This window comes from Lactuca saligna, chromosome 8 (assembly GCF_052625555.1).
Source record: "Lactuca saligna cultivar CGN05327 chromosome 8, ASM5262555v1, whole genome shotgun sequence".
Lineage (NCBI taxonomy): Eukaryota > Viridiplantae > Streptophyta > Magnoliopsida > Asterales > Asteraceae > Lactuca > Lactuca saligna.
Genome location: NC_136424.1, coordinates 20,403,515 through 20,430,825, shown reverse-complemented (window position 1 = coordinate 20,430,825; position 27,311 = coordinate 20,403,515). Strand labels below are relative to the sequence as shown.

Sequence of the window (27,311 nt, the reverse complement as noted above, 5' to 3'; positions counted from 1 at the left end):
AATCGGGTTTGTTTGGTTTGATAAAGTTAATAAACTTATTTATTGTGGGTTGAAAACAGTATGTACTCACCAGGTTTCCCAACCTGACCCACTCTGTTTATTTATATCACAGGTGTTGATATGAAATCACATTACACTGAGAGATTAAGGAGATATAAATCACTAGTGATAATGAAAGTAAGTTCTGTTTATTCTTATGTTTCTGTATTGACGATGACATCCCAAATGTTTTAAAATGAATAAAAATACTTTTCTTCGGAAATGCTTTGATAACGTATTTATCATGTTTTACTAGGAACAAATTCGGCAACATTTTTATTAAAAGAGGTACTCTGATTTTTATAAAGCATAAACAAAATCAGTCTTTTCTGACCGTGAAAATGGGGATGTCACACCTTCTAATTATTGAAAATTTTGTATGTCTCTTTTAAGCTTCGCTGCTTTTGAAGGAGGGATAAACTGGTATATGAACTTAGTCTTAAAATCAGCATATGTCGTGATTTCTCCAAAGGGAAGTGAGTTTAACCATTCTTTTGCTTCACCCTTCAATGTGAGGGGTAAAATTCGAAGCATCACTGCATCTTTTCTGAAGTTTGGAGCGTTAAAATAGTTTGAGATCTCCACCACCTATTCTATTTGCTTGTAGGCATCCTCGTTTTCCTTCCCATAAAAGGTAAACCTTTATTCATCCAAGAATATATCTAGGTAGTTCAAAATTTGTCGTGGTTGGGATTTTTGGTGGATTAAGACCCCATCAGTTTTTGTTCTTCATGTGTCACTTGTTTCTTCCATTGACATGGTCATGATGTCCTCCATATTTCCTGCTAAAAACAAAACTAGAAAACACACGCGTACAAAGAACAAAAACGCAGAACAATGGAAACTGAAAACACAAGAAACACGGTCTGGTTGTTACTGACCACGATGTGTTTAATGCAAAATCAAAATATAAAGATACGAAAGCTTAAAAAAGAAAACCTGAAACTTTATATTTGATAAATCTCACACAAAGGATCAATAACAATTAGCAAATAAAATTAACTATTTTAGAACCGTTCCCCGGCAACGGCGCCAAAAACATGATACGTGTGAAATATACTAGTTTTAATCCTAACTAACGTAAACAAAAACTAACACACGATAGGCAGTGTCCTAATCGAATAGTAGTTTAGTGCAGGTAAGTAATGTATTGAACACACGGAACGGTGAAAATAATTAAAACTACTACTAACGTTAACTAATTAAAAAAAATAATTAAAGAGGGGGTTTTCTCTAGTTTTACTAGACTTCAAACTTAAACAATCAATTAAACACTTAGCAAAGAAACAATTAACGAATAATTGAAGAATAAAAGACGATAGAATCAAGAATAAATGATACTTTCGTTTAGCTTTCAATCCCGCCCGTTTCCTATGGTTGATTTCAAGACAATAGATTAATTCCGTTAGTTACCAAATAATAGATAATATTCATCATGGTCAAACTAACTAGCATAAGTCAATTTAAAACCTTTAACCTCATTGATCATGCAAGTTAAGGACACTAAATTGATATTAAAGGTAACTTTGAATGAATGATATAATCTGCAGTCTACTATCCTTTGGTCAAGTCTAGTAATCAAGAAAATATCACGATCAAATACTTCTCTCTAACATAATTAAGTAACCAACTTCTAAACTATATTCTCATATGGTCAATCTCTAGCTCTAGCAATTTGATGATCATAAACAACTAGGTAAACCAAGTTGATGCAACTAACTGTAGTTTAACTACACAAAACTTGAGACAAACTCCAAAAAAACAAGACATCAACATATATTATTTAAGAGTTCATCTAATCTAAACAAAGGAAAGGTTTTAGCCCATAATCAAAACTAATGAACACATGAACAAAAGGTAAACTAAGTTTAACATCATTAAACTAAGCAAACCAAATGTGTAGATGTGAATCCTTGGTCCAATCGACTTTCTAGCTTCAAAATCAACCCAAAGGGTTCTTAGAAGGGTTTTTGTCGCAGTACTTCTCCAGAAATTTGGCTGGGAGTCCCCGAATATGACCTAATGTTTATATATATATATATATATATATATATATATATATATATATATATATATACATACATACATACATACATACATACTTGACTCAAATCTAGACAACACACCACGACATGTATATGGCTAACACGGGGTGTTTGTCATTAAACTCTTATATTCCCCAAGTCAACATCAAGAATCATGAAGATTCCATTCACCACGACGTGTTTGTGACCAACACAATGTGCTCGTTGGGAATTAAGATTTTCTCAAAACACGAAAGTCATCTGAAATTGTGTCTAGTTTTCAGAAAATTTTGAATTTCATAAATCAAACTTATGAGTCCTGACATATGGCCAAAACACTGAAGAGGGGCCAAACTCTCAATCAACACCCTCCTTTGTCTTCTTTTTGCTTTATCTCCCGTTTTCCTACGTCCTGCTCCTTGTATGCTTCCTTTTTGTCCCGATCATATCTTCTCTGCTACAAAACATATTTCAAACATAATAAGTACCTTTTGTTCTGTAATTAACACATAATGTAGCATAAAATATAAAGAAAATGTATGATATATATATAATTACACAAGCACACATCAAAATACCCCACACTTGACTTTTACTTGCCTCCAACGAAAATGATTTTATTTTTATCATATCAAAACATTAGTTACCAACATCGCACAAGACAATCCATTTTTAGCCTCTCCATTACTCCAAGACCGCAATGCATGTAATTGTGTCTAATTTTTCCTAACAACCTCCCCAATCTTAAATACTCACAATCTTCATAAACGCTTACCCAAACTTTTTGAACAACACTCCTTTTATGCATCCCTCCGAATTCATCTCCAGAAAACTTTATTAACCTCAAGGTATTTTTGGTTAAACCCCAAGCATACCTATGGAAAAATAACTTAGAAAATAAAAAAATATAACAAATAACTAAACAATTTTCGGCTTTGAATCTTTGGTGATGATATTTTTTCGTCTTCATGGCTTTGTAGATTCTTTCAAACTTTTCAACTCTTTTATTTTTTAAGTTTTTTTTATAATTTTCTTTTTGTCATTTTTCACAACTTTATTTTTCAATTTTTTTTATCTTATTCTCACTTTTTTTTCCACTCAAAACTAAAAATCCAAAAGAACACATGATTAAGAAAAGGAGCTTAAATTCATCCCTTAGTGGTTAAAGATATTAGTCTTATGTGCAATGAATACATAAGCTCTCTTGGATACATTTTTGGTACATGATGCTAAACATATTTAAGCCCTCGAACTAAGCAATGCCATGTTTTTGTTACATGATTTCACTAGGATAAGAAGGCTACAAATACACTATAATATATATTGGCTCAAATAAACATTGAAACTCGCATCGGATCGTCCCACACATCACTAGCAACTTAGATCTTAACACAACAATTTTTTCACAAGATTAAATTTCATAGTATTGTTTCAAATATTTCTAATAATTTTTAAATCATAGTTATTTTTAATTTTTTTTAATCAGAATGTTTGTATTCCTATATTCGACCCCTACCCTACACTTAAATGATGTAACGACCCCATTACATACTAAAACAATTAAATAACATAAAAATTAGAAAGGAGGAATTAGAAAAAACTCCCCTTAAGTAGTACTGGTGAGATCGAACTCTTATACTTGTGTGGACCTTCTTCTTGTGAAGGAAAATGTGCAAGATCAAATGAAATCAAAGAACCATCATTGAAAAATGTGCTGAAGCGCTGCCACGACGTGGGAAAGCAACGCCACTTCATGGTGTCAAGGAAAGGGTCATCAAGGTCGAGCAAAATAATATCGCCACGACTTGGTTTAAGGATGCCACGTCGTGGTGTACTCAGATTCAGTCAGGATTAATTTTTTTTCCACGACGTGTTGATGATATCCACATCGTGGTGTCTTCTCAGAGAATCTTCTAAGATTGAAACAGGTGGGCATCAAATATTTGTAACGTGTAAGACCATTCTCAATCTTGTATGATTTAAAATGTTTTTCTCTTCATTATATAGAAACCCCACACTTGTTCAAAAACATGTTCTTCAATTATGATCTTCAAAACTCACACGCCTTCTTCAAATTTAGCTCCTTCACTTCTTCAATTTCGTTCAACACTAAAAAATAAGATCAAGAACTAGATAAACACATTATCATTCGGTTAATGTAAAATAAAGCTAAAGCGAAAAATAAAACTAAAACAAAATAAAAAAGAGAAGAAAATGCAGACTCTAAAAACATGGGTTGCCTCCCGAGATACGCTTCTTTTTGAAGAGTCATGAGCCGGACTCCTTCCCACTCTATGTTGCGTTAGGTGGAAGTGTAACCTCCCCGTTCTCCATCATCCTAAGCCTTGTTCGTTTGTAGGCAACCTGTTTGTTGAATGCCCTTATTGACCTTTCTTGCATTGTTGGGTTGACATCTTCTTTGTGCTTTCGCTTGGGTTCTTTCCGCATTCCCATGTCTTTAGTTTTTGTCTTGTCTCTTTCCAGGTTTTTTTCTTGTCAACATAAGACTCATCATATTCTTCTTCTTTTTCTTCAACTGTCTTTGTGACTTGATCTGGTGGCCTTGTAAAAGCAAAAATCTCAAATATCATTTTGTTATCATTGGATGTTTGGAATGCTTTTGTTCTTTTTCTAATTGTTCTTCAAGTTCTTTATGCTCCATAAACATTGTGTTTCTTTGATTCACTAGATTTTCCTTGGCACGATATGGGAAAGGAAGAGGTGGTCTCCACGGTTCAACAACTTAGAAATCATAATCTTCATTTGTTGCCCACGACGTGGCACTATTGCATCTATATCGTGGCAACTGGGCTGCAACAATATACTCTTATTATTATTATTATTATTATTATTATTATTATTATTTTGTTTTTTTTACGTTGAGTGACTAATTAGATTCCTATTCAAGGTCCTTTATATGCACCAATTCATCTTCTTATTCCGTATCAATGGCCAAGACTTGGGCTATAGGGCGTAAATTGACTTTTCTTGAAGGTAGATCCGATCGCTTTTCTTGTACAGGTTTTGTTAATTGCCCAAATTATGTGTGGATGGTTAAAATAGATGCTTGTTGATCTCTAAGTGTTGCATCAGTTGCATCGTGTCTTTTTTCACTAGCTTCCATGAATCTGAATAACATCGACTTGAGAGTATCTATCTTCTCGGATTGGATTCTTTCTAGTTGGTAGAGATTATGTCCTAGTTGTTGATATTTTGTCGTGTCTTGAGCTCTCTTGTATTCCAATTCACAATGCCTTATAGAGTGAGGTCCTCCACAATATTCACATATATCATGTACCGCATTAATTGATCTATCCATCTTTGTGAGCCTATTTTCAATGGCATTGAGCTTCTCCATTAGAATCATTAAGACTTCAGAAACTCCATCTATATTCGTTTTTCTTCTCATCATATCCTCTACCATTAGGTTGTGATATTCCCTTGAATGCTTGGTAAATTCTTCAATTAAAGCCTTATTTGTTGTCAGATCCTTCTTTTTCATGGGGCCTTGAGAGTCTAGAAGTTGGCGCGGTGCACACATTGACTCCATCATAAAATATAGAGATTTCTTGTTGCACATTGAAGTCATGTCGAGGGTAATATTACAACAATCTCTTGTAGCACTCCTAAGCTTCGTATAGCGACTCCCCTTCTAGTTGTTGAAAATTTTGTATATCTCTTTTAAGCTTCACCACTTTTAAAGGAGGGGTAAACTGGTATATGAACTCAGTCTTAAAATTAGCATATGTCGTGATTGCTCCAAAGGGAAGTGATTTTAACCATTCTTTTGCTTCACCCTTCAATGTGACTGGTAAAAGCCAAAGCATCACCGCATCTTTACCCACGTTTGGAGTGTTAAAATAGTTTGAAATCTCTATATGCTCGTAGGCATCCTTGTGTTCCTTCTCATAAATTGTAAACCTTTTAGAATGCCAAGAATATGTCGTGGTAGTTCAAACTTTTTTGTGGTTGGGATTTTTGGTGGATTAAGACCCCATTTGTTTTCGTTCCTCATATGCCGATTGTACTCTTCCATTGACATGGTCATGATGTCCCCCTTATTTACTGATAAAAACAAAACTAGAAAACACACGCATAAAACAAACAAAAACGCAGAACATTGAAAACAAAAAACACGAGAAACACGACGTGGTTGTTACTGACCACGATGTGTTTAACACAAAAAAACTAAAAAGATAAGAAAACTTAAAATAGAAAATGCGAAACCTTATATAGGATAAATCTCACACAAAGGATCGATAATAATTAGCAAATAGAATTAACTATTTTAGAACCGTTCCCCGTCAACGGCACCAAAAACCTGATACGTGTGAAATATACTAGTTTTAATCCTAACGAACGTAAACAAAAACGAACACACGATAGGCAGTGTACCTAATCGAATAGTAGTTTACTGCAGGTAATTAGGGTATCGAACACAAGGAACGATGAACATAATTAAAACTACTACTAATGTCCACTAATTTAAACAATAAGTAAAGAGGGGGGGGGGTGGTTCTAGTTTTATGAGACTAGAAACTTAAACAATCACTTAAACACTTAGTCGTCCGAGCATGTTTGTCATTAAACTCCTATATTCCCTAAGTCAATGTCGAGAATCACGAAGATTCCATTCACCATGGTGTTTTTGTAACCAACACGGCGTGTTCATTGGGAATTAACATTTTCTCAAGAGAAAGTCGTCTGAAATTGTGTCTAATTTTCAGAACATTTTGAATATCCTCAATCACACTTATGAGTCCTGAGATATGGCCAAAACACCGAAGAGGGGTCAAGTTGTCGAGCAAGATCCTCCTTTGTCTTCTTTTTGCTTTATCTCCCATTTTCCTGTGTCCTACTCCTCGTATGCTTCCATTTTTCGTGAGCAGGTCTTCTCTACTCAAAACATATTTCAAACATAATAATTACCTTTTGTTCTATAATTAACACATAATGTAGTATAAAATATAAAGATAATGTATGATATATATATATATATATATATATATATATATATATATATATATATATATATATATATATAGAGAGAGAGAGAGAGAGTCAAGATCAAATAAGAAGGAAATTTTTGGTAGGAAGGTAAGAAGTTTTTTTTCTACATATTTTTTTCGCAAACAAACAAAATGAATCATTAGATGATTCATTTGTAAGATGATTCACAAGAAAAAATTCTCAAAAAACATCTAGATTATTCATTTATATAATGATTTTGTTGTTATTCACTAAAATTGTCATAAAAGTGAATTTTTTCATAATTTACTTCAAAAATGAATCATAAAGATGTTTTTTTGAGAATTTTTTTTCTTGTGAATCATCTTACAAATGAATCATCTAGTGATTCATTTTTTTTGTTCGTCAAAAACTATGTAGAAAAAAAACTTCTTACCTTCCTACCAAAAAAAATTTCTTACCGGATCTATATATATATATATATATATATATATATATATATATATATATATATATATATATAACTAAATAAGCATACATCAAAATACTACACACTTGACTTTTACTTGCCCCTATGAAAAATGATTTTATTCGTAACATATCAAGACTTTAGCTACCAACATCGCACAACACAATCCATTTTGAGCCTCTCCATTACTCCAAGACTGCAATGCACGTATTTTTGAACAACACTCATTTTATGCATCCCTCTGAATCCATCAACAGAAAACTTTCTCAACCTCAAGGTATTTTTGGCTAAACCCCCAAGCATACATATGCAAAAATAACCTAGAAAATAAAAAAAATACAGTAAATAACATAACAATTTTCGCATTTGAATCTTTGATGATGATACTTTTTTCATCTTCACAGCTTTGTAGATTCTTTCAAACTTTTCAATTTTTTTTCTTTTCTAGTTTCTTTTTACACAACTTTTTTTCAATTTTTTCTCACTTTTTATAACTCAAAACTAAAAATCCTAAAAAACCAAAAAAACATATGCTTAAGCTAAGAAAGTTAACTTCAATCCTTAGTGGCTCAAATAAACATTGAAACTAAGCAATGTCATGTTTTTGTTCCATGATTTCACTAGGATAAGGAGGCCGCAAATACACTATAATATATATTGGCTAAAATAAACATTGAAACTCGCATCAGATTGTCTCACATAGCACTAGTGATATGGGTATATTTAGTTATAAAATTCATGTATTATCTTAATACTTTATGTTGATTTTATCGCATTTAATGAACAAAAGATGCTTAATTAGTTGTAAATTTTCATGTTTAGCAATAAAGACATGCTCGAAAGGAAAAGGAGGTGGATTTAGCAATTGGAAGCTTGGATCTTGGATTTTGAAGAAAGAAGGATGTTGCTGGACAGCTTGACCCCTCGTTGGTGTTTCGGCCTTATCTCAAGAACCATAACTCCGATTGATGAGATTTAAAATATTATGAAAACTAGACAAAATTTTGGACGAGTTTTGTGTTTTGATAAAATGTTTATTCCAAATGTAGTCATAGATTTGGCCATCAAGTCAACGAGTTGATCAGAAAGTTTGCGATTCTTGACGCTGACTTGCCATACACGCGATTTAAATGACCAAATTGATGAGTTGGGTCTAAAAACTCATCAAGTTGGCTCTGTTTCAGATTTTATATATAGAAACGCTTTCATTCGAAATACTAATTAATGTTGGAAGCTTTGGATGATTTTTGGCGGCCAGAAGAGTTCTTAGAGTTGTGGTTTTCGAGAATTCAACCTAGAAGTCAATTTTGAAGAGATCAAAGGCAAAAAAAACATTAATTTTATCTTAATATTTTGTGTAAACCATGTTTAAATAATTAGATTTTGATTTTAGAATGCTATTTGCTGTAGTTATGAGCTAAAAGCTTCATACTGCTGTTTAGACTAGAGGAACTTGTGAATATGGTGTGATTTTATGGCTTGGATTAATTTGATTTGGTGAATTGTCTTATTAAGCTTGTTAAAGACCATTATGTGTTAGCGATAATTATTTTCTGTTAATAAACAAGTTATCGAGTTGCATGGATATCTTCTTAATTGCTTGAATCATATGGTTTATGTGAAAACAATATTGTATGCCTAGTATTAGTAAATATGAACCTAGGATTAACAAGAAAATATGTAAGTTGATGTGTAAGCATGTGTGATGAACAACCATACATGACTTGACGGAATTGATAAATTTTGTTAACTAATATTACAAGTCTTACTTGATCCGAACTGAACACTAGGAAACTTGTTAGTTTAATCAACTGAACACTGCTTGAATTAACTTGTTTGCTAAGGATTAGTAACACTAAAGATGATCATAAGAACATTAGAAATCGGTAGCCAATGACATATTAATCCATTGCACTTGCTACGAAATCAACCATAGGAATAAGGGAATCGAATCTAAATGGAAGTCTCTTTAAATTGATTGAATCTAGTTGTCTTCTGTTTCTCCTTAGTTATTAATTGTCTTTTGTTTAAGTGTTTGAGTAGTTGCTTAAGTTTCTAGTCTTGAAAACTAGAGAAAAATCCTTCTTTGTACTTGTTTTATTTAGATAATATTAGCATTGTTTTTAATCGTTGATCGTTCCTTGTGTTCGATACCCTACTTACCTGAACTAAACTGCTAATCGATAGGTAAACTGTCTTTCGCGTGTTTGTCTTTGTGTTTAAGTTAATAGGATTAAAACTAGTGCATTTCACACACACCAATCAACAACCTAGATCTTAAGACAACATTTTTTTTACTAGATTCAATTTTAGATTATTGTTTCAAATGTTTCTAATAATTTTTAAACCCTAGTTATTTTTTTTAATCTTTTTATTTAGAATGCTTGTATTCCTATATTAGACCCCCTACCCCACACTTAAATGATGCAATATCCCTATTGCATACTAAACAATTAAAGAACATAGAAATTAAAAAAGAAAGAATTGGAACAGACTCCCCTTGGGTGGTAGCGGCGAGATCAAACTCTAAGACTTGTGTGGAAAGCTTAGAATTCTCGTATAAGCTGGAAACAATACTTCTGGACCTTCTTCTTGTGAATGAAAATGTGCCGGATCGAATGAAATCAAAGAACCATCTTTGAAAAATGTGTTTGATAACTGCAGTGATGTGGGAAAGCAACGCCACTTCATTGTGTCAAACAACAGGTCATCAAGGTTGAGCTGAAAAATGTCACCACAACATGGTTAAAGGATTCCACGTCATGGTGTAGTGAGATTCAGTCGTGATAAAAAATTTTGCCATGACATGTTGATGATGTCCACATCGTGGTGTCTTCTGAAAGAATCTTTTAAGACTGAAACACTAACTAGGAGGTTATGGGTTCAATCCCAGGCATAGGAGATATTTATATTATTTTCCGTTTCAAAAAAAAAAAAAAAAAAAAAAAACTCTTTGTAATGTGTAAGACCATTTCCAATCTTGTATGATTTAAAATGCTTTTCTATTCATTATGTGGAAACCCCACACTTATTCAAAAATATGTTCTTCAATTATGATCTTCAAAAATCGCATGACTTCTTCAAATTAAGCTCATTCAATGCTTCAATTTCGTTCAACACGACAAAATAAGATCAAGAACTAGAAAAACACATGATCATTTGGTTAAAGTAAAATAAAAATAAAGCAAAAAATAAAACTAAAACAAAATAAAAAAGAAAAGAAAATGAAAACTCTAAAAACATTGGGATACCTCATGAAAAGAATTTCTTTCCGAAGAGTCATGATCCGTACTCCTTCCTACTCTACGTTGTGTCAGGTAGAAGTGTAACCTTCCCGTTCTCCATAATATTGAGCATTGTTCATTTGTAGGCAATCCGTCTGTGAATGCCTTTCTTGAGTTTTCTTGCATTGTTGGGTTGACATCTTCATTATGCTTTCGCTTGGGTTCTTTCCTCATTCGAATGTCTTTAGCTTTTGTCTTGTCCCTTTCTGATTTTTTCTTGTCAAATAAGGCTCATCATATTATTCTTCTTTTTCTTCAATTATCTTTGTGACTTGATCTGGTGGCCTTGTATAAGCAAACACCTAAAAAATCATTGGCGACATTAGAGGTTTCGAATACTTTTCTTCTCTTTTCCAATTGTTCTTCAAGTTCTTTATGCACCGTGAACATTGTGTTTCTTTGCTTAACCATATTTTCCTTGGCATGCAATGGGAAAGGAAGAGGTGGTCGTTACGGTTCAACAACAGAAAAATCATAATCTTCTTTTATTGCCCATGACGTGGCACTATTGCATCCACATCGTGGTGACTGGGCAGGATCACGATACTCTTTTTCTTATGTCTTTTTTACTTTGAGTGAATGATTAGATTATTCTTATGTCTTTTTTTATTGCCCATTGAATGCAAGGTTGTAAAAATCGTTTGGCGGTAGGTCGGAGGTCGACTGACGATAAGCGATAGACTCGGTGAGGATTAATTGAGGACCCTAAATTATTAATAAAATTAATATTTCTTAAAAAATTTAAGTATTTGGAAATTTTAAATTTTAAAATTTTGAAAGTTTTGAAAATTTAGTATAATAATTTAAAATTTGAAAGCTTAAAAATTTAAAATTTTAAAATTTTGGTGTAATATTTGAATTTTTTAAATATTTCCCGCCTATGACCGCCGACGATCGCCAAGCCCGAGTTTGATTGATTTTTACCAATGTCCGCCAAACACCCTTATCGTAATCGGTTCGAGACCGCCAAGTGATTAATCACCGATTAATCGGCCGCCAAGGCCGATTTGCAACACTGTTGAATGCTTGGCGAATTCTTCAATTAAAGCTTTATTTGTTGTCAGATCCTTCTTTGTCATTGGCCCTTGAGAGTCTAGAAGTTGGCGGGTGCACACATTGACTCCATCATAAAATATCGAGATTTCTTGTTGCACATTGAACTCATGTCGAGGGCAATATCATAACAATCTCTTGTAACGCTCCCAAGCTTCGTATAGCGACTCCCCTCTATATGTTTCTTTTAAGCTTCGCCACTTTTGAAGGAAGGGTAAATTGGTTTATGAACCCAGTATTAAAATCAGCCCATGTCATGATTGCTCAAAAAGGAAGTGATTTTAATCATTCTTTTTCTTCACCCTTCAATGTGACCTGTAAAAGTCGAAAGATCGTTGCATCTTTACTAACGTTTGGAGCATTAAAATAGTTTGAAATCTCCACCAACTCTTCTATGTACTCGTAGGCATCCTCGTGATCCTTCCCATAAAAGATAAATCTTTTAGTATGCCAAGAATATGTCCTGGTAGTTTAAAATTTGTCGTGGTTGAGATTTTTGGTGGATTAAGACCCCATCAGTTTTCGTTCCTCATATGTCGCTTGTATTCTTTCATTGACATGGTCGTGATTTCCTCCATATTTCCTGCTAAAAACAAAACTAGAAAACACACGCGTAAGACGAACAAAAACGCAGAACAATGGAAACTGAAAACACAAGAAACACGACATGGTTGTTACTGACCACGACGTGTTTAATGAAAAAACAAAATAAAAAGATACGAAAGCTTAAAACAGAAAACGTGAAACGTTATATGAGATAAACTTCACACAAAGGATCGATTTTAGAACCGTTCTCCGGCAACGGCGCGAAAAACTTGATACGTGTGAAATATACTAGTTTTAATCCTAGCTAACGTAAACAAAAACCAATACACGATAGGCAGTGTACCTAATCAAATAGTAGTTTAGTGCAGGTAAGTAATGTATCGAACACACAGAACGGTGAAAATAATTAAAACTACTACTAATGTTAACTAATTTAAACAATAATTAAAGAGGGGAGGGGGGGGGGGGGGGGGAGTTCTCTAGTTTTACAAGACTTCAAACTTAATCAATCCATTAAACACTTAGCAAAGAAATAGTTAGCGACTAATTGAAGAACAAAAGACGATAGAATCAAGAATAAATGATAATTTTGTTTAGCTTTGAATCCTGCGTGTTTACTATGGTTGATTTCAAGAGAATGGATTAATTCTGTTAGTTACCAAATACTCCCTCCGTCCCAAAATAGTAGTCCACAGACAAAAAATACACAGTTTAAGAAAACATTAATTACAATTAACTTTATTAAAGGAAATGACAGTCTTACCCTTCTGTTGCATTTAATTCTATGGTAGTTGCATTTAATTTTATGGTAATTTAACTAATAATAAGGGGTATTATGGTAAAAGACATATTTATTTTTAGAACTAGACAATTATTTTGGGACAAACCAAAAGGAAACATTAACTATTAATATGGGATGGAGGGAGTAATAGTTAGTATTCATCATGGTCAAACTAACTAGCATAAGTCAATTTAAAAACTTTAACCCAAATGATCATTCAAGTTAAGGACACTAAATTGATTTTAAAGGTAATTTAGACTGAATGATATAATCTACAGTCTACTATTATTTTGTTAAGTCTAGTAATCGAGCAAATATTATGATCAAATACTGCTCTCTAACACACTTAAGCAACTAACTTCTAAACTATACTAGGGTATGGTCAATGTCTAGCTCTAGCAATTTAATGGTCATAAACAACTACGTAAACCAAGTTGATGCAACTAACTGTAGTTTAACTACACAAAACTTGAGATAAGGCAATAAAGATAGAAACTTTAACAATCTAGGTTTAGATTTATCATACAATATTTAAAGCAAAAACCAACTTCGTGAATCCATAAAACAAGAAACCAACACATACTATTCAGGAGTTCATCTAATCAAAACGAAAAGAAGGGTTTTATCCCATAATTACAACTGATGAACACATGAACAAAAGGTAAACCATGCTAAACATCATTAAACTAAGTAAACCGAATGTGTAGATGCGAATCATTGGTCCAATCGACAATGTATCTTCAAAATCGACCCCAAAGGGTTCTTAGAAGGGTTTTTGTCGTAATACTTCTCTAGAAAGTCAGCTGGGAGTCCCCCAATTCGAACTAATGTTCATACATATATACTTGCCTGAAATCTGTCCAACACGGCGTGTTTGTCATTAAATTCCCGTATTCCCCAAGGCAACGTCAAGAATCGCGAAGATTCCATTCACCACGGCGTGTTTGTGACCAACACGACGTGTTCATTGGGAATAAATATTTTCTCAAAACACGAAAGTCGCCCGAAATTATATCTCGTTTTCAGAACATTTTGAATATTGTGAATCAAAGTTACGAGTCATGAGATATCGCCAAAACAATGACAAGGGGTCAAGATATACAACAACATCCGTCTTTGTCTTCCTTTTGCTTTATCTCCTGTTTTCCTGCTTCCAGCTCCTCGTATGCTTCCTTTTTGTCCCAAGCATGTCTTCGTTGCTACATAACATATTTCAAACATAATAAGTACCTTTTGTTCTATAATTAACACATAATGTAGCATAAAATATAAAGATAATGTATGAGATATAACTAAATAAGCACACATCACTCGTCGTGTCTTCTCTCTTCTCTGTTTGACTATAGGCATTTGTATGCCATCATCACCACTTGTGTGATGCCATTGCAACACCATCTAGGGTTCACAAATTTACACTTTGTTTGTAAATCTACACCCTAGGAAAACCTCATATCTCCTTTCCATTTGCAAAATCTATTCACCTGGTAGGTTCATCTCAATGACATGATTTTGAAGTTTTTTTGGTAAACCTAAGTTGCAGGAATCGATTGTTTGAGAAAGGAGAAATATGATTTCTGATGCTACGAACAATTATTTTCAAGAAAGAAATCATATCCCTGTTGGGATGTGTGTGTGTGTGAGAGAGAGAGAGATGGGGTTAGGGGTAATTATTTTATTTTCTTTTTATTTATAAATTAAATTAGTATTTGAAAATTATAAAAAATACAAAAAAGAAAGTAAAAGGGTATAACAGTCTTTTTAAGTTTTTTTTTTTGACCAAAAACATGAAAAAAAAAACCTTGATTTTGGACCTTTTTTGCAATTGAGAAAGTTTTTGGATCACATCAAAAGTTTTTTGAATACTACAAGAACCAATCTTGTAGTTTTGTCTTATAATAATATCAAATTTATTTTAGAAGTAGCCTATTATGGACAAAACTGTAAAATGGGGTATAGAAGTGGTATAGCGCTGATGAGATTCACGGTAAATCGTGGCCAATAGCACCACTGTAATTACAAAACACTATTTCAAAAATATAGGTTCTGTACCTCCGCGAACCACTACACGATTGGTAGCACCCGTGAACGTGATTTTCTTTATTTGGTATATAATAATATCAAATTTATTTTAGAAGTAGCCTATTATGGACAAAACTGTAAAATGGGGTATAGAAGTGGTATAGCGCTATGAGATTCGCGGTAAATCGTGGCCAATAGCACCACTGTAATTACAAAACACTATTTCAAAAATATAGGTTATGTACCTCCGCGAACCACTACACGATTGGTAGCACCCGTGAACGTGATTTTCTTTATTTGGTATAAACTTGGCTCTGCTACAAAGTGTAAGGAACAAAATCTGCTTCTGCCTTCGAGCACAAGGAAAACCGAGAAAACGAGGTAAAATAAAAGACAGAAAACAAAGGAGAAACTAAAAGCTTGCTGGCTAAGTTTTATTAAGAAACAAAAGAAGTTATGAATGAATCAACGTCAAAGGTTAAAACCTACTTATACTAATAGGAAACTGAAACCACGTCTAATACTTGAACATATATAGGAACATGAAAGATAAAAAATAAAACAATTAAAGTCTCCAAAACAAATTTATATTGCACCAACAATTTATACATCAGCATGGGCACATGCTTTCTATCTAGCATGCAAAAGTGTAATTGTGTATTCCTCTAGGGATGAAATAATATCAACTTCACGGTAACTTTCTTCGGTGAAAAAAGCTGGTTGTTTGGGTGGTGGCAGTGCCCCCTCACTAATCAGCATTAGAACTACTGACAACTTAGTTGGCCTATCTTCTGCATGATGTTGCACACACAATAATCCAACATGTATTGATCGTAGTACTTCAGACACGACACAAGAGTTGCGTAAAGATGCACTCATAAGTTCAATGGACTTGTCTTCTTTATATAGTCTCCAAGCCTGAATTAAACCAAATTTCAGAAAAATATACTAAAGGAACGTGTTAAAGAACAAATAGTTTCTAGTCCTTTTTAGTCTACAAGATTAACTTACATGTCCAAGAAGGTTATCACTATGAGCCTCATGAGAGAACCCTCTGTTTTTCTTTCCACTCACAATCTCTAGCACAACACCACCAAAGCTAAATACATCTGACTTTATAGAGAAGCGCCCATGTACTGCATACTCAGGAGAAATGTAACCACTGCAACCAAGTTCATTTAATAATAATAAAAAAAAAGATTAGTTGGATTTCATGCTTGTTTGTATTTGGTCTGTTGTTTTGGACAATATTTTATGGATTCTTACTGTGTCCCCATCACCTTCTTTGTCTTAGCCATGGCATCCTGTCCTTCAAACTTTCGAGTGAGGCCAAAGTCTGATATTTTTGGATTCATTTCATTGTCCAACAAGATATTACCTGCTTTGAGATCTCTATGGATGATTTGAAGGCGGGAATCTTGATGTAGATAAAGAATACCCCGAGCTATACCATGGATAATGTGAAGTCGCTGAGGCCAGTCAAGCATTGAACCTTTGGTTTCATCTGCAAAATATGAACCACTTATTAATTAGTCCATGCATGTTGCTACAATAAGTGTGAAAGTAAGGCATTAGAGGGAGTCAAACCAAATAGAAATGAGTCCAAGCTTTTGTTATCCATGTATTCATAAATTAGAATCCTTTCATTTCCATGAATGCAGTATCCAAGGAGCTTGACAAGATTCCGATGCTGAAGTTTGGCAATACAAATGACTTCATTTTGGAACTCTTCAAGTCCTTGTTGTGATGTTTCTGAGAGACGCTTTACAGCGATTACTCGCCTGTTTTCCAGCACACCCTACAGATAACGTTGGAGCTTATGATTCTAATATTTTCTTTGTCAATACAGACATTTATTGCATCTTATTTCAAAAGCATCAGCAAGTTACCTTGTAAACGGGACCAAAACCACCTTCTCCAATCTTATTATCAATGTTAAAGTTATTGGTAGCCTCAACTATTTTCTTCAGGCTAAAAAAAGGTAGCTCATCAAGGTTTTCCATTTGAACACTCGTATGATCTTTATCAAGGGTATGTTTCCTGCTTCCTACAAAAAGTTCATTTTCAGTTTCTCTTGTTTACACTGAATCTGCCAAAACTCATATTCTTGAAAACATTTCATTATTCATTTCTGTAAGAATAATGAATGATTTGTTTTACCTTGTCCCTTTTTATGAAGCCTTCTCATTTTCTTTCTAGATGCATATGCAACTGCAGACAGAAGCAGTGCAGCTGACGAAACTGACAGCACCACCACGAGTACTCCCTTCTTGTTGAATCTGAATTGGTCTTTTTCTAATGTATAAAATGATTAGTAAGGTTAGAAGGTTATAATTCAAAATCAAATGCATTCAACGTGCAGGATAAGGACATTTTTTTTTTGTCAAGATTCCTTATAATTACTGTTATATATAGAATAAAATGTGTATACCTGCTAACTCAGAGGTTGCCATTCTTATGTACAGTTCTTGATGCTCATCATATTCTCTAATATCCATCAGCTCATTAAACCATAGCAAACATCCACTTCCCCCGTTTCTGATATCTAAATTAGCATAAGCTGTACAATTACAATCCCTTCTGCATGCCATCTCACATTCTCCTAGTGTCATGTTCAAGTTGTACCTTGAATGCCGTGTGTCTGGAAAAATCACTCCTGAAATTTTATGGAAGACATCTGGAGTCCTACAATCCAATGGCTTTCTACGTTGACACCCACTTGACCAATCCCCTGCATTCCATTCTTCTGAGACTTTTGGTTCAAAACCTTCCAAACAACTGCAAGGTAGAGAACTTTTCATGCTGCATCTTCCAAAAGGACCACATGCTCCATAACGACTACAAGCATCAACCACTACATTTGCATACACGACCCATTCTTGGGTTCGCTTTATCCACTGCAACCGTTGTGCCATGCCATCCCATGCCAAAAGAAGCCTCTGAACAGTTGTACTCTTAAGTTTATATCTATAAAACATTTCTTTCTGATTCACAACAAATTCTGTGGAGTAAATTGGATTCATGCTTTCCTCAGGAATCCCTTGAAAGCCAAGACCGGTCCATGGTCCAACCCTCAAGGTTTCACCTTCACCTTCTCTCAAAAAAATCTGTGGATATCCATTTGTGTCTACCCGGAAATTATACAAACCTACAGAAGGATCATTAGGGGTCTTCCAAGATGTGAAGTATCTCTCTCTTCCTGTTATCAAATCCTTCCCAAATTTCATTCTTGGTAGCAAAGTGTCACCAGGATAGTCAAAACTTTGCCAGATCAGTTTTTCTTTGTTGCCATAGCCATCCCACACAACAAGATTTCCGCTGTCCAAAAGCTGTGCCACAGGATTCATATTCCTGGCGAAGACCGATGTCACATTTGATGACCAGATAACATTATTATTACCAATGTAAATCTGTAGGATTCCTTCTGTAGTGAGTTCAAACACCCCAGATGCATCACTGATCGGTGTCTGCCTGTTTGCAACCCAGACAACTGTACGAGGTGATATCTTCTTGTACCATATCCCCAAATATCGATTCTTTGACTTTCCGGGGCTAAAAAACCCCAGTTCGTAGATCTCTCTATCTGAAACAATGGTGTTGCCATCTTTGATTGGTTGATTTATATATACTCTATCTAATGCGGCAGAACATGACAAGATAAATAATATAATACCGGACAGCAACACAAGGATAATACGATACAGCTCCATTAATTAATCATTTGTTCTTGAAAATGATGAGTGGTAGACATAGATGAAGATGGTAGACTTTAGATAAATAATATCCACTATAAAAAAGAAATTTATTTAGAACGCATAGCAAAATCATGAGAAACAAAATAACAACACGTTAGCCTGACTTTTGAATATTAAAACTTACATAAGCATTCACTTATTGACTTGAAACCTCAACTTTCGAAACTTGACTTCAACACGTTTAATTTTGGGTTTATAACCTAAGAGGTAATCAAATTTTGTTTTTGTCTACTTAAAGTTAATCATGTTTTTTTTCCTTAGACCAATAAATTTGTTTGATCAATTTAAAATTTTAAAATAGGATAATATTACTTGTATTTACCGATGATATTACCTAATTATGAAATAATAAAAACAAACAAATTTACTGGTCAAACATTTATTAAAAAGACATGGTTACTATAGACAAAAACCGAAATTCGTTAACTATTTTGGTCATTAACTCTATAAAAATGACAATACTCTTCCAAGTGACCCATTCAAGTGATCCATTTAAGACCCGACACTTATCACGTATCATCCATGTATAAAAACAAGAATCCGACAAAGAAAAAAACAATAAAAAAATTTGACGAGACGAAGAATGGATTCGCCCTTGGCTACTAAGCATATCCTGAGCCATGCTACTTTTATGTATTTTTGTAATACCCCGATTTCTAGAATGTGGAACTTGAGAATCTTATGCACATCATAGGGCCTACTCGACGAGTCGGTTGGTCCCAACTCGTCGTGTAGGAGTTGGTCACGATGCACGGGTTATGAAGTCTACTCTTCGACTCGGAGGCCCCTAGAGTCATAAAGCCTTCAACTTTATCAAGCTTGGGCCCTTCTCTTGTAACACCGTAAAAATTAAAACAATTTTTCACATTTTCAAAACACATTTTCGAAACACATTCATTAATAAAATCTCATTGGATCGTATCATTGTTCACAAAACATTTCCTAAGATCAAATCATAATAAACTCAGCGGGTGTGTACAGATCATGCCGGTGCCTTCCCGCGATCATCGCTGGTACCTGAAACACATAACACATAACACTGTAAGCATAAAGCTTAGTGAGTTCCCCAAAATACCACACATAACACATACTAGCCACTCGAGGCTATAACTCTGTGGGCCCTTGGGCCCTAACTTTGTGGACCCTCTTGTCCTAGCTCTGTGAACCTTGCGGTTCTAACTCTGATATACTCTGATATACACATGGCATAAATCACATAGAAATAATGCAGTGCAACACATCACATAAATAGCATACAATAACTCTGTCACATAACTCTAATTACCATGAAAGGTAAAGTATAGTGAGAAGACTCACCTCAGATGTCTCGGTAAATCCCTGACTCGGTAGCAGTATAGTCTAGTAGCAGTATAGTCTAGCCTCTGCCTAATCACATAAAGTAAAATACGCTCATAAATATAACTCTCGAGACTAGACCCAAACCTCTCTTAGCACCCTCAGATGGGTAAAAGACCATTTTACCCCTATCTTTACTCAAAGACCCCATTGTTGACCAATCCCTAAAAGTCAACAAAGTCAACGATCAAACTTTGACCTGACTCGTCGAGTGCACTTGGGCGACTTGGCAAGTCTACACGTGTTCACTATCTCTCTAGCCTCTCATGACACGTCGAGCCTTCCCCTTGCTCGACGGGTTATACCTGGCATGAATCGCGGGGTCACCCCGACTCAACTCGTCGAGTTCAATTATGAACTCGGCGAGTTCCACCTGTAATCCTCTACCCCCTTCGGACTCACCGAGTCATTCCCCCAACTCGACAAGTTACTCACTAAGTGACTTACGGGAAACCCTAGCCCTACTCGCCGAGTCTGTTCTTGGGACTCAGCGAGTTCATGCCATGCTTATACATAAATGACCTCCTGAGGTCAGATTTGTTCCTCTAACCTATAGATCTGCCCTCCTTGATCATAATAAACACGTAAAGTTTGGATCTCGATGCCCATGCAAAGACCCTATGGCTCTATTTGAAGAAATGGCCTCAAAATGCCACCCTAAGCTCATATAACCCAATGACACCCCATAAAGATCAAGGGGCTTAGATCTCTGGACCTCTTTGGATCCAGATCCGCAGCCCCAACACAAGAAGGGACTAATTGCACTAACAATCATACTCTAAATGGGATAGAAACCCTAACTCTCAAGGATTAACACCCAAAACTGAAGAAGGATCGAATATATACCTCAAGGTGAAGTCCTTAAGCTCTGAAATCTATAGATTAGCTCCGTCTTCAGTTTCCTCTTGCCTTGGTCGCCTTCTTCTTGCAAAATCACCCACACAAGGATCAAAAATGGCTTCTTTTCTCTCTCAAAACGCTCACACACTCTAGGGTCTCTCTGTATCAACTGGTAGCCGCAAATGGAGGCCATAAGGGCCTTTAAATAGGTCTTAAACCCCGGAAATTAGGGTTTCATTAAACAGCGCGGACTCGCCGAGTCCATAAGTCAACTCGCCGAGTTCGGTCATTAACCCGGATGGAAATTCGCGACTCTACTCGGCGAGTCTAAGCATCAACTCGCCGAGTCTCTCTCAAAATCTCCAAAATAATAAATAAATAATGTACCTGGAAATCCGGATGTTACGATTCTCCCCCACTAGAATCAGACATCGTCCTCGAAGTCTTACTTTTCAAATAGCTATGGATACTGCTCACGCATCTCTCGCTCCAGCTCCCAAGTCAGCTTGGACCCTTTCGGATGTTGTCACTGGACCTGCACCAGAGGCACTTCCTTGTTCCTCAGAACCTTGATCTTCCGATCCCTAATCGCACCCGGTCTCTCAACATAGTTCAGGCTCTCATTCACCTAAATATCCTCTAATGGTACCATTGCTGACTCGTTGACAATACACTTCCTCAGCTGCGATACATGAAAGGTGTCATGAATCTGGCCCAACTTTGCAGGTAGCTCCAAGCAGTATGCTACCCTGCCCACCCTGGCGGTCACCCTGAAAGGGCCAATATACCGAGGCCCCAACTTGCCTCTCTTCCTGAATCGGATCACTCCTTTCCAAAGAGATACCTTGAGGAGCAAGAAGTCACTGACCTGGAACTCGAGCTCTCACCGTCGTATATCCGCATAACTCTTCTGATGGCTCTGGGCCGTCAGTAACCTCTGTCTGACCTATTGAATCTGCTCGGTCGTCTGAAGCACAATCTCTATACTACCCATCACACGTTGCCCTACCTCTCCCCAACAAATGGGGGTCCGACACCTCCTCCCATACAACAGCTCAAAGGGTGGCATACCGATGCTCGAATGATGGTTTTTGTTATAGGAAAACTCAGCCAAGGTTAAATATGTGTCCCAACTTCCTCCGAAGTCCAACACACATGCCCGAAGTATGTCCTCGAGCGTCTGAATCATCCGCTTGCTCTGCCTATCAGTCTGTGGGTGGTATACGGTGCTAAAATGCAGCCTCGTACCCAATTCCTCATGAAACTTCTTCTAGAACCTGGAAGTGAAATTCACATCTCGATCTAAGACAATCGAGATCGGCACCCTATGTCGTGATACCACCTGCTTCACGTACAGCTCTGCCAACCTCTCAGCGGAAGAGCTCTCACTGATAGCAAGGAAATGAGCGCTCTTCGTCAACCTGTCTACAATCACCCAAATTGCATCGACACCCCTCACAATCATCTGCAATTTGGTGATGAAATCCATGGTAATTTTTTCCCATTCCCACTCGGGAATCTCTAACAGCTGCAGCTTACCATGTGGACGCTGGTGCTCGGTCTTAACCCTGCGATAGGTCAAGCACCTCTCAACGAACAGTGCAACATCCTTCTTCATACATGGCCACCAATACTCTTTCTTCAGGTCCAAATACATCTTAGTGGCCTCGGGATGGATCGGAAACTTCGATCTATGAACCTCCTCCATCAAGATGGTGCGCGTTCCGCCCACAAACGGCACCCAAATCGATCCCTGAAAGGTCATAAGCCCTCGGCTATTAGTGACGAACCCCAATACCTACCCAATAACACGCTCCCTCTTACGGTTCTCTACTCTCACATCCTCAGCCTGGGCCCCTCAAATGGCGTCAAATACTTGGGTCATCACTGTCAGCCTCATACAAACATCCTGTATCGGGGCGCCCTCCGCCCTACGACTCATGGCATCGGCTACAACGTTAGCCTTGCCCGGGTGGTAAAAGATCTCACAATCGTAATCCTTTAGCACATCCAACCATCTCCTCTGTCGCATGTTCAGATTGGGTTGATCCATTAAATACTTCAGGCTCTTTTGGTCCGTGTATATGGTACGCCGAACCCCATACAGATAGTGACGCCAGATTTTGAGGGCCAACACCACTGCCCCTAACTCCAGATCGTGGGAGGGATACCTCATCTTATGAGGCTTCAGCTGCCTCGATGCGTATGATATCACAAACCCCCTCTACTTAAGCACCCCTCCTAATCCTGATATTGACGCGTCACAATACACCACGAAGTCCTCCATCCCCTCCGGAAGTGCTAACACTGGGGCTTCGCATAGTCTCTGGAGAAGTGTCTCGAAGGAAGCCTGCTGCTATAGGCCCCATGAAAAAGCAACACCCTTCTGGGTCAACTTGGTGAGTGGCACGACGATTTTGGAGAAATCCCTGATAAATCTCCGATGGTAACCAGCCAACCCTAGGAAACTCATGAGCTCGGTAGGTGACCTCAGCACCTCCCAACTCATCACTACCTCAATCTTGGCCGGATCGACCAATATCCCTTTCTGGTTAACGAGGTGCCCTAGGAATTGGACCTCTCGTAACCAGAAATCACACTTGGAGAATTTGGCATAAAGCCTCTCCGATACAAAAGACCAACTCGCAGGGGCCGACTCAACGCCTCTCGACTAATACTGATGTGCTGACTAAAAGCCAAAGATACAAAAGACCAACTCGCACCCAAGTCAAATAACACCAAGGCGGGTACAAAACTCACAAGAAAAGTACCTACACATATCATAATATATGCACAATATCTCAACATAAAAGTAAATACATGAAATAATACATACCATCCACGACATCGGGCACTACACGGACCTCTTCCACAGTCAACTGGAAGGCTCTCCCTCGTGCCTTTGGTGCCTCGGCCTTTACGGGCCGACTGTCTGTAGCTCTCACTGCAGCAGGGGCAGATCCCTGAGATGCTCCCTGGGCTGTCCCTCGCAACTGTGGACATTCCACCTTGCGGTGTCTGGTCTAGGTGCAGTGAAAACATACTGCAAAACCTTTGGGACAATCCTTGGCCATATGCCCCTCCTAGCCACGTTTGTAGCAAGACCCCGCTCTGTACACCCCATCGTGGCTCTTGCCGCACTTGCCACAAGTGCAGCCCTTCTGACTCCTAGTTCTCGAATTAGTGGGCTTGGCCTGCTTGGCTACCGGCTAAGACTGTGTCGGTCGTCGATCCCTCCCCTGAGATTCAGTCTCCTCCCTAGCCTGGGTCTCCAGCTCTATCTCCCTCTTCCGGGAATTTGCCTGAAGCTCAGAAAATGTCCGGTATGTCGAGTTCACCACGAACTCTCGTATATCTCTCCTCAAAATGCTCAAATAACGACTCATACATGCCTACTCGTAGGACACGTACTCTGGGCAGAACATCGCCCGCTCATGGAAGATCCTCGTAATCATTGTAACAGACTTAGTACCCTGCTTGAGGGTCAGAAACTCCTGTGCCAAATGCTCCCTCTCCACCTAGGGAATGTACTCATCTCGGAACATAGCAGTGAACCTCTCCCAAGTCAATACAGCAAGCTCAGCAGGTGAATAATGCGTCGTCACAAGCTTCCACCAATCCTTCTCTCCCAAGCGAAGCTGGTTCAATGCGAACCGGACTCTCAAATGCTCTGGAGATGAGCAGGTGAAGAAACACCCCTCGATGTCTGAAATTTGTAACACTGTAAAAATTTGAACAATTTTTCACTTTTGAAAAACCATGAAATATAGTTTGCATTCATAAATAAAAACATTGTATCAACATTGTATCAGTACAAAACCCCAAGATCAAAATATTTAAACTCCAGTGTCCGTGTGTACGAGTCATGTCGGCGCCTTCCTGTGATCATTGTTAGTACCTGAAACACATAACACATAATAATGTAAGCACAAATGCTTAGTGAGTTCCCCAAAATACCACATATATCACATACGCCTTTCCAGGCCATAGGACCTTCCGATCCAAGTGTCTCATGGGATTTCCATCCCAGACTCGGTTGACCTTCTGGTCCGTATCCTCTTGACCTTCCGGCCCACATCATGCTCATATCACATAACATATCACATATAACTTACATCGCATATATATCATACACATAAGACCCTTCGGTCACATACAATTACCCCTCGGGTAAGGCATAGTGAGAAGACTCACCTCAGACGTCTCGTAAATCTCTGACTCGGTAAAAGTATTGCCTAGCCTCCGCCTATTCATACAAAGTAAATACCCTCATAAACATACCACTCGAGGCTAGACTCGACCCTCATTTGTCACTCTCAGAAGGGTAAAAGACTATTTACCCCCCCCCCCCTTCTTGACTCAAGGACCCCATTGTTGACCAACCCTAATAGTCAACAAAAGTCAACGGTCAACTTTGACCCAACTCGCCGAGTGCACTCCGGTGACTCGGCGAGTACACACATGTCCACTAACTCTCTGTCCCGCTTAGTACATCGAGTCCTATCCTATGCTCGATGAGGCATACCTGGCATGAATCGCGGGGCTACCCCGACTCAACTCGTCGTGTCTTAAGAACAGCTCGGCGAGTACCGCCTTGAACTCCAGTCTTTTAACCCCCTTCTGACTCACTGAGTTATCCCTAACTCTGACACTTGACCGATAACTCGCTCCCTCTTCTGGTTCTACAGTCTCACGACCTTGGCCTGGGCTCGTCGGATAGTGTCCGACACCGGAGTCATCACTGTCAATCTCATAAAAACGTCTTGCATCGGAACGCTCTCCATCCTACGACTCAGGGCATCGGCTACCACTTTAGCCTTACCCGGGTGATATAGGATCTCGCAATCATAATCATTTACCACATCCAGCCATCTCCTCTGACGTATATTCAGGTTGGAATGATCCATCAAGTATTTTAGGCTCTTATGATCCGTGTAAATGGTACATCGGACTCCATACAGATAGTAATGCCAGATATTGAGGGCGAACACTACTGCCCCCAACTCCAAATCGTGGGTAGGATACCTCGCCTCATGAGGCTTTAGCTGCCTCGATGCATACGCTATCACATGCCCCCTCTACATAAGCACTGCTCCCAACCCTGATATCGACGCGTCACAATATACCACAAAATCCTCCATTCCCTCCGGAAGGGCTAACACCGGGCTTCACATAGCCTCTGGCGAAGTGTCTCGAAGGAGGCCTGCTGCTCTGGACCCCAAGCAAAAGCTACACCCTTCCGGGTCAATTTAGTGAGTGGCATGGCGATCTTGGAGAAATCCCTGATAAACCTCCGATAATAGCCTGCCAGCCCTAGGAAACTCCTGATCTCCGTTGGTGACCTCGGTACTTCCCAACTCATCACCGCCTCAATCTTGGCCGGGTCGACCAATATCCCTTTCTGGTTAACGAGATGTCCCAGGAACTGGACCTCTCACAACCAGAAATCACACTTGGAGAATTTGGCATAAAGCCTCTCCGATCTCAAAACCCAGAGGACCTCCCTCAAATTCTCCTAATGATGCTCTCTAAACCTCGAATACACCAAAATATCATCGATGAATACGATCACTAAGCGATCCAACATCGGTCTGCACACCCAGTTCATTAGATCCATGAACACCGCTGGTGCGTTGGTGAGCCCGAAAGGCATCACCACAAACTTGTAATGCCCATAACGAGTCATAAATGTTGTCTTCTGGATATCCTCATCCCGCACCCTTACCTGATGATATCCAGACCTTAGGTCGATCTTGGAGAACCAAGATGCTCCCTGCAACTAACCGAACAAATCATCAATCCTCGGCAACGGATAACGGTTCTTGATCGTCAACTTGTTCAACTCCCGGTAATCTACGCACATCCGGTGTGAACCTTCCTTTTTCTTGACGAAAAGGATAGGTGCTCCCCACAGTGAACTGCTCGGCTGAATAAATCCCTTCCCCTGCAGCTCCTGAAGTTGCGAGGACAACTCCTGCATCTCGGGAGGCGTAAGGCAATAGGGTAGCTTGGCGATAGGCACAGCCCCCGGGATCAGATCGATACTAAACTCTAACTGCCTCACGAGAGGCACACCCGACAACTCCTCCGGAAATACATCCGGGAACTCACGCACTATCGGGACCTCTTCCACTGACCTCGGTTTCTCTGAATCAACCCTCGCATCCATCACATACG

At 37.8% G+C, this 27,311-nt stretch overlaps 1 protein-coding gene and 1 non-coding gene across 4 annotated transcripts; one reads left to right on the top strand and one right to left on the bottom strand.

Moving 5' to 3' along the window:
• The first annotated feature begins 5,645 nt into the window (after positions 1-5,645).
• LOC145013633 (small nucleolar RNA R71) lies at positions 5,646-5,752 on the top strand. Its single transcript, XR_013665181.1, has one exon. It is a non-coding gene; the product is annotated as a small nucleolar RNA R71 (small nucleolar RNA).
• Positions 5,753-15,748: 9,996 nt separating this feature from the next.
• Positions 15,749-18,974, bottom strand: LOC145009133 (G-type lectin S-receptor-like serine/threonine-protein kinase At4g27290). Of its 3 annotated transcripts, none has more exons than XM_078967801.1 (7): positions 17,615-18,971; positions 17,344-17,478; positions 17,073-17,230; positions 16,771-16,981; positions 16,450-16,687; positions 16,195-16,345; positions 15,749-16,101 (listed from the first exon to the last, which is right to left on the bottom strand). In XM_078967801.1, the coding sequence occupies exons 1-7, from the start codon at positions 18,891-18,893 to the stop codon at positions 15,814-15,816; spliced, it is 2,460 nt and encodes an 819-aa protein (XP_078823927.1). In that variant the 5' UTR covers positions 18,894-18,971; the 3' UTR covers positions 15,749-15,813. The 3 variants fall into 3 exon arrangements, 2 of the variants coding, with proteins under 2 accessions (XP_078823927.1, XP_078823928.1); XR_013663761.1 differs by having other exon boundaries at positions 15,963-16,101; positions 16,562-16,687; positions 17,615-18,973; XM_078967802.1 differs by lacking the exon at positions 15,749-16,101 and having other exon boundaries at positions 16,200-16,345; positions 16,464-16,687; positions 17,615-18,974.
• Positions 18,975-27,311: the final 8,337 nt, after the last annotated feature.

Coding starts and splice junctions, on each gene's coding strand:
- LOC145009133 (XM_078967801.1), bottom strand. CDS start 18,893: ATGGAGCTGTATCGTATTATCCTTGTGTTGCTGTCCGGTATTATATTA. Junction 17,479..17,614: donor GGCAACCTCTGAGTTAGCAG/GTATACACATTT, acceptor TTTATACATTAG/AAAAAGACCAATTCAGATTC. Junction 17,231..17,343: donor GCTTCATAAAAAGGGACAAG/GTAAAACAAATC, acceptor AACTTTTTGTAG/GAAGCAGGAAACATACCCTT.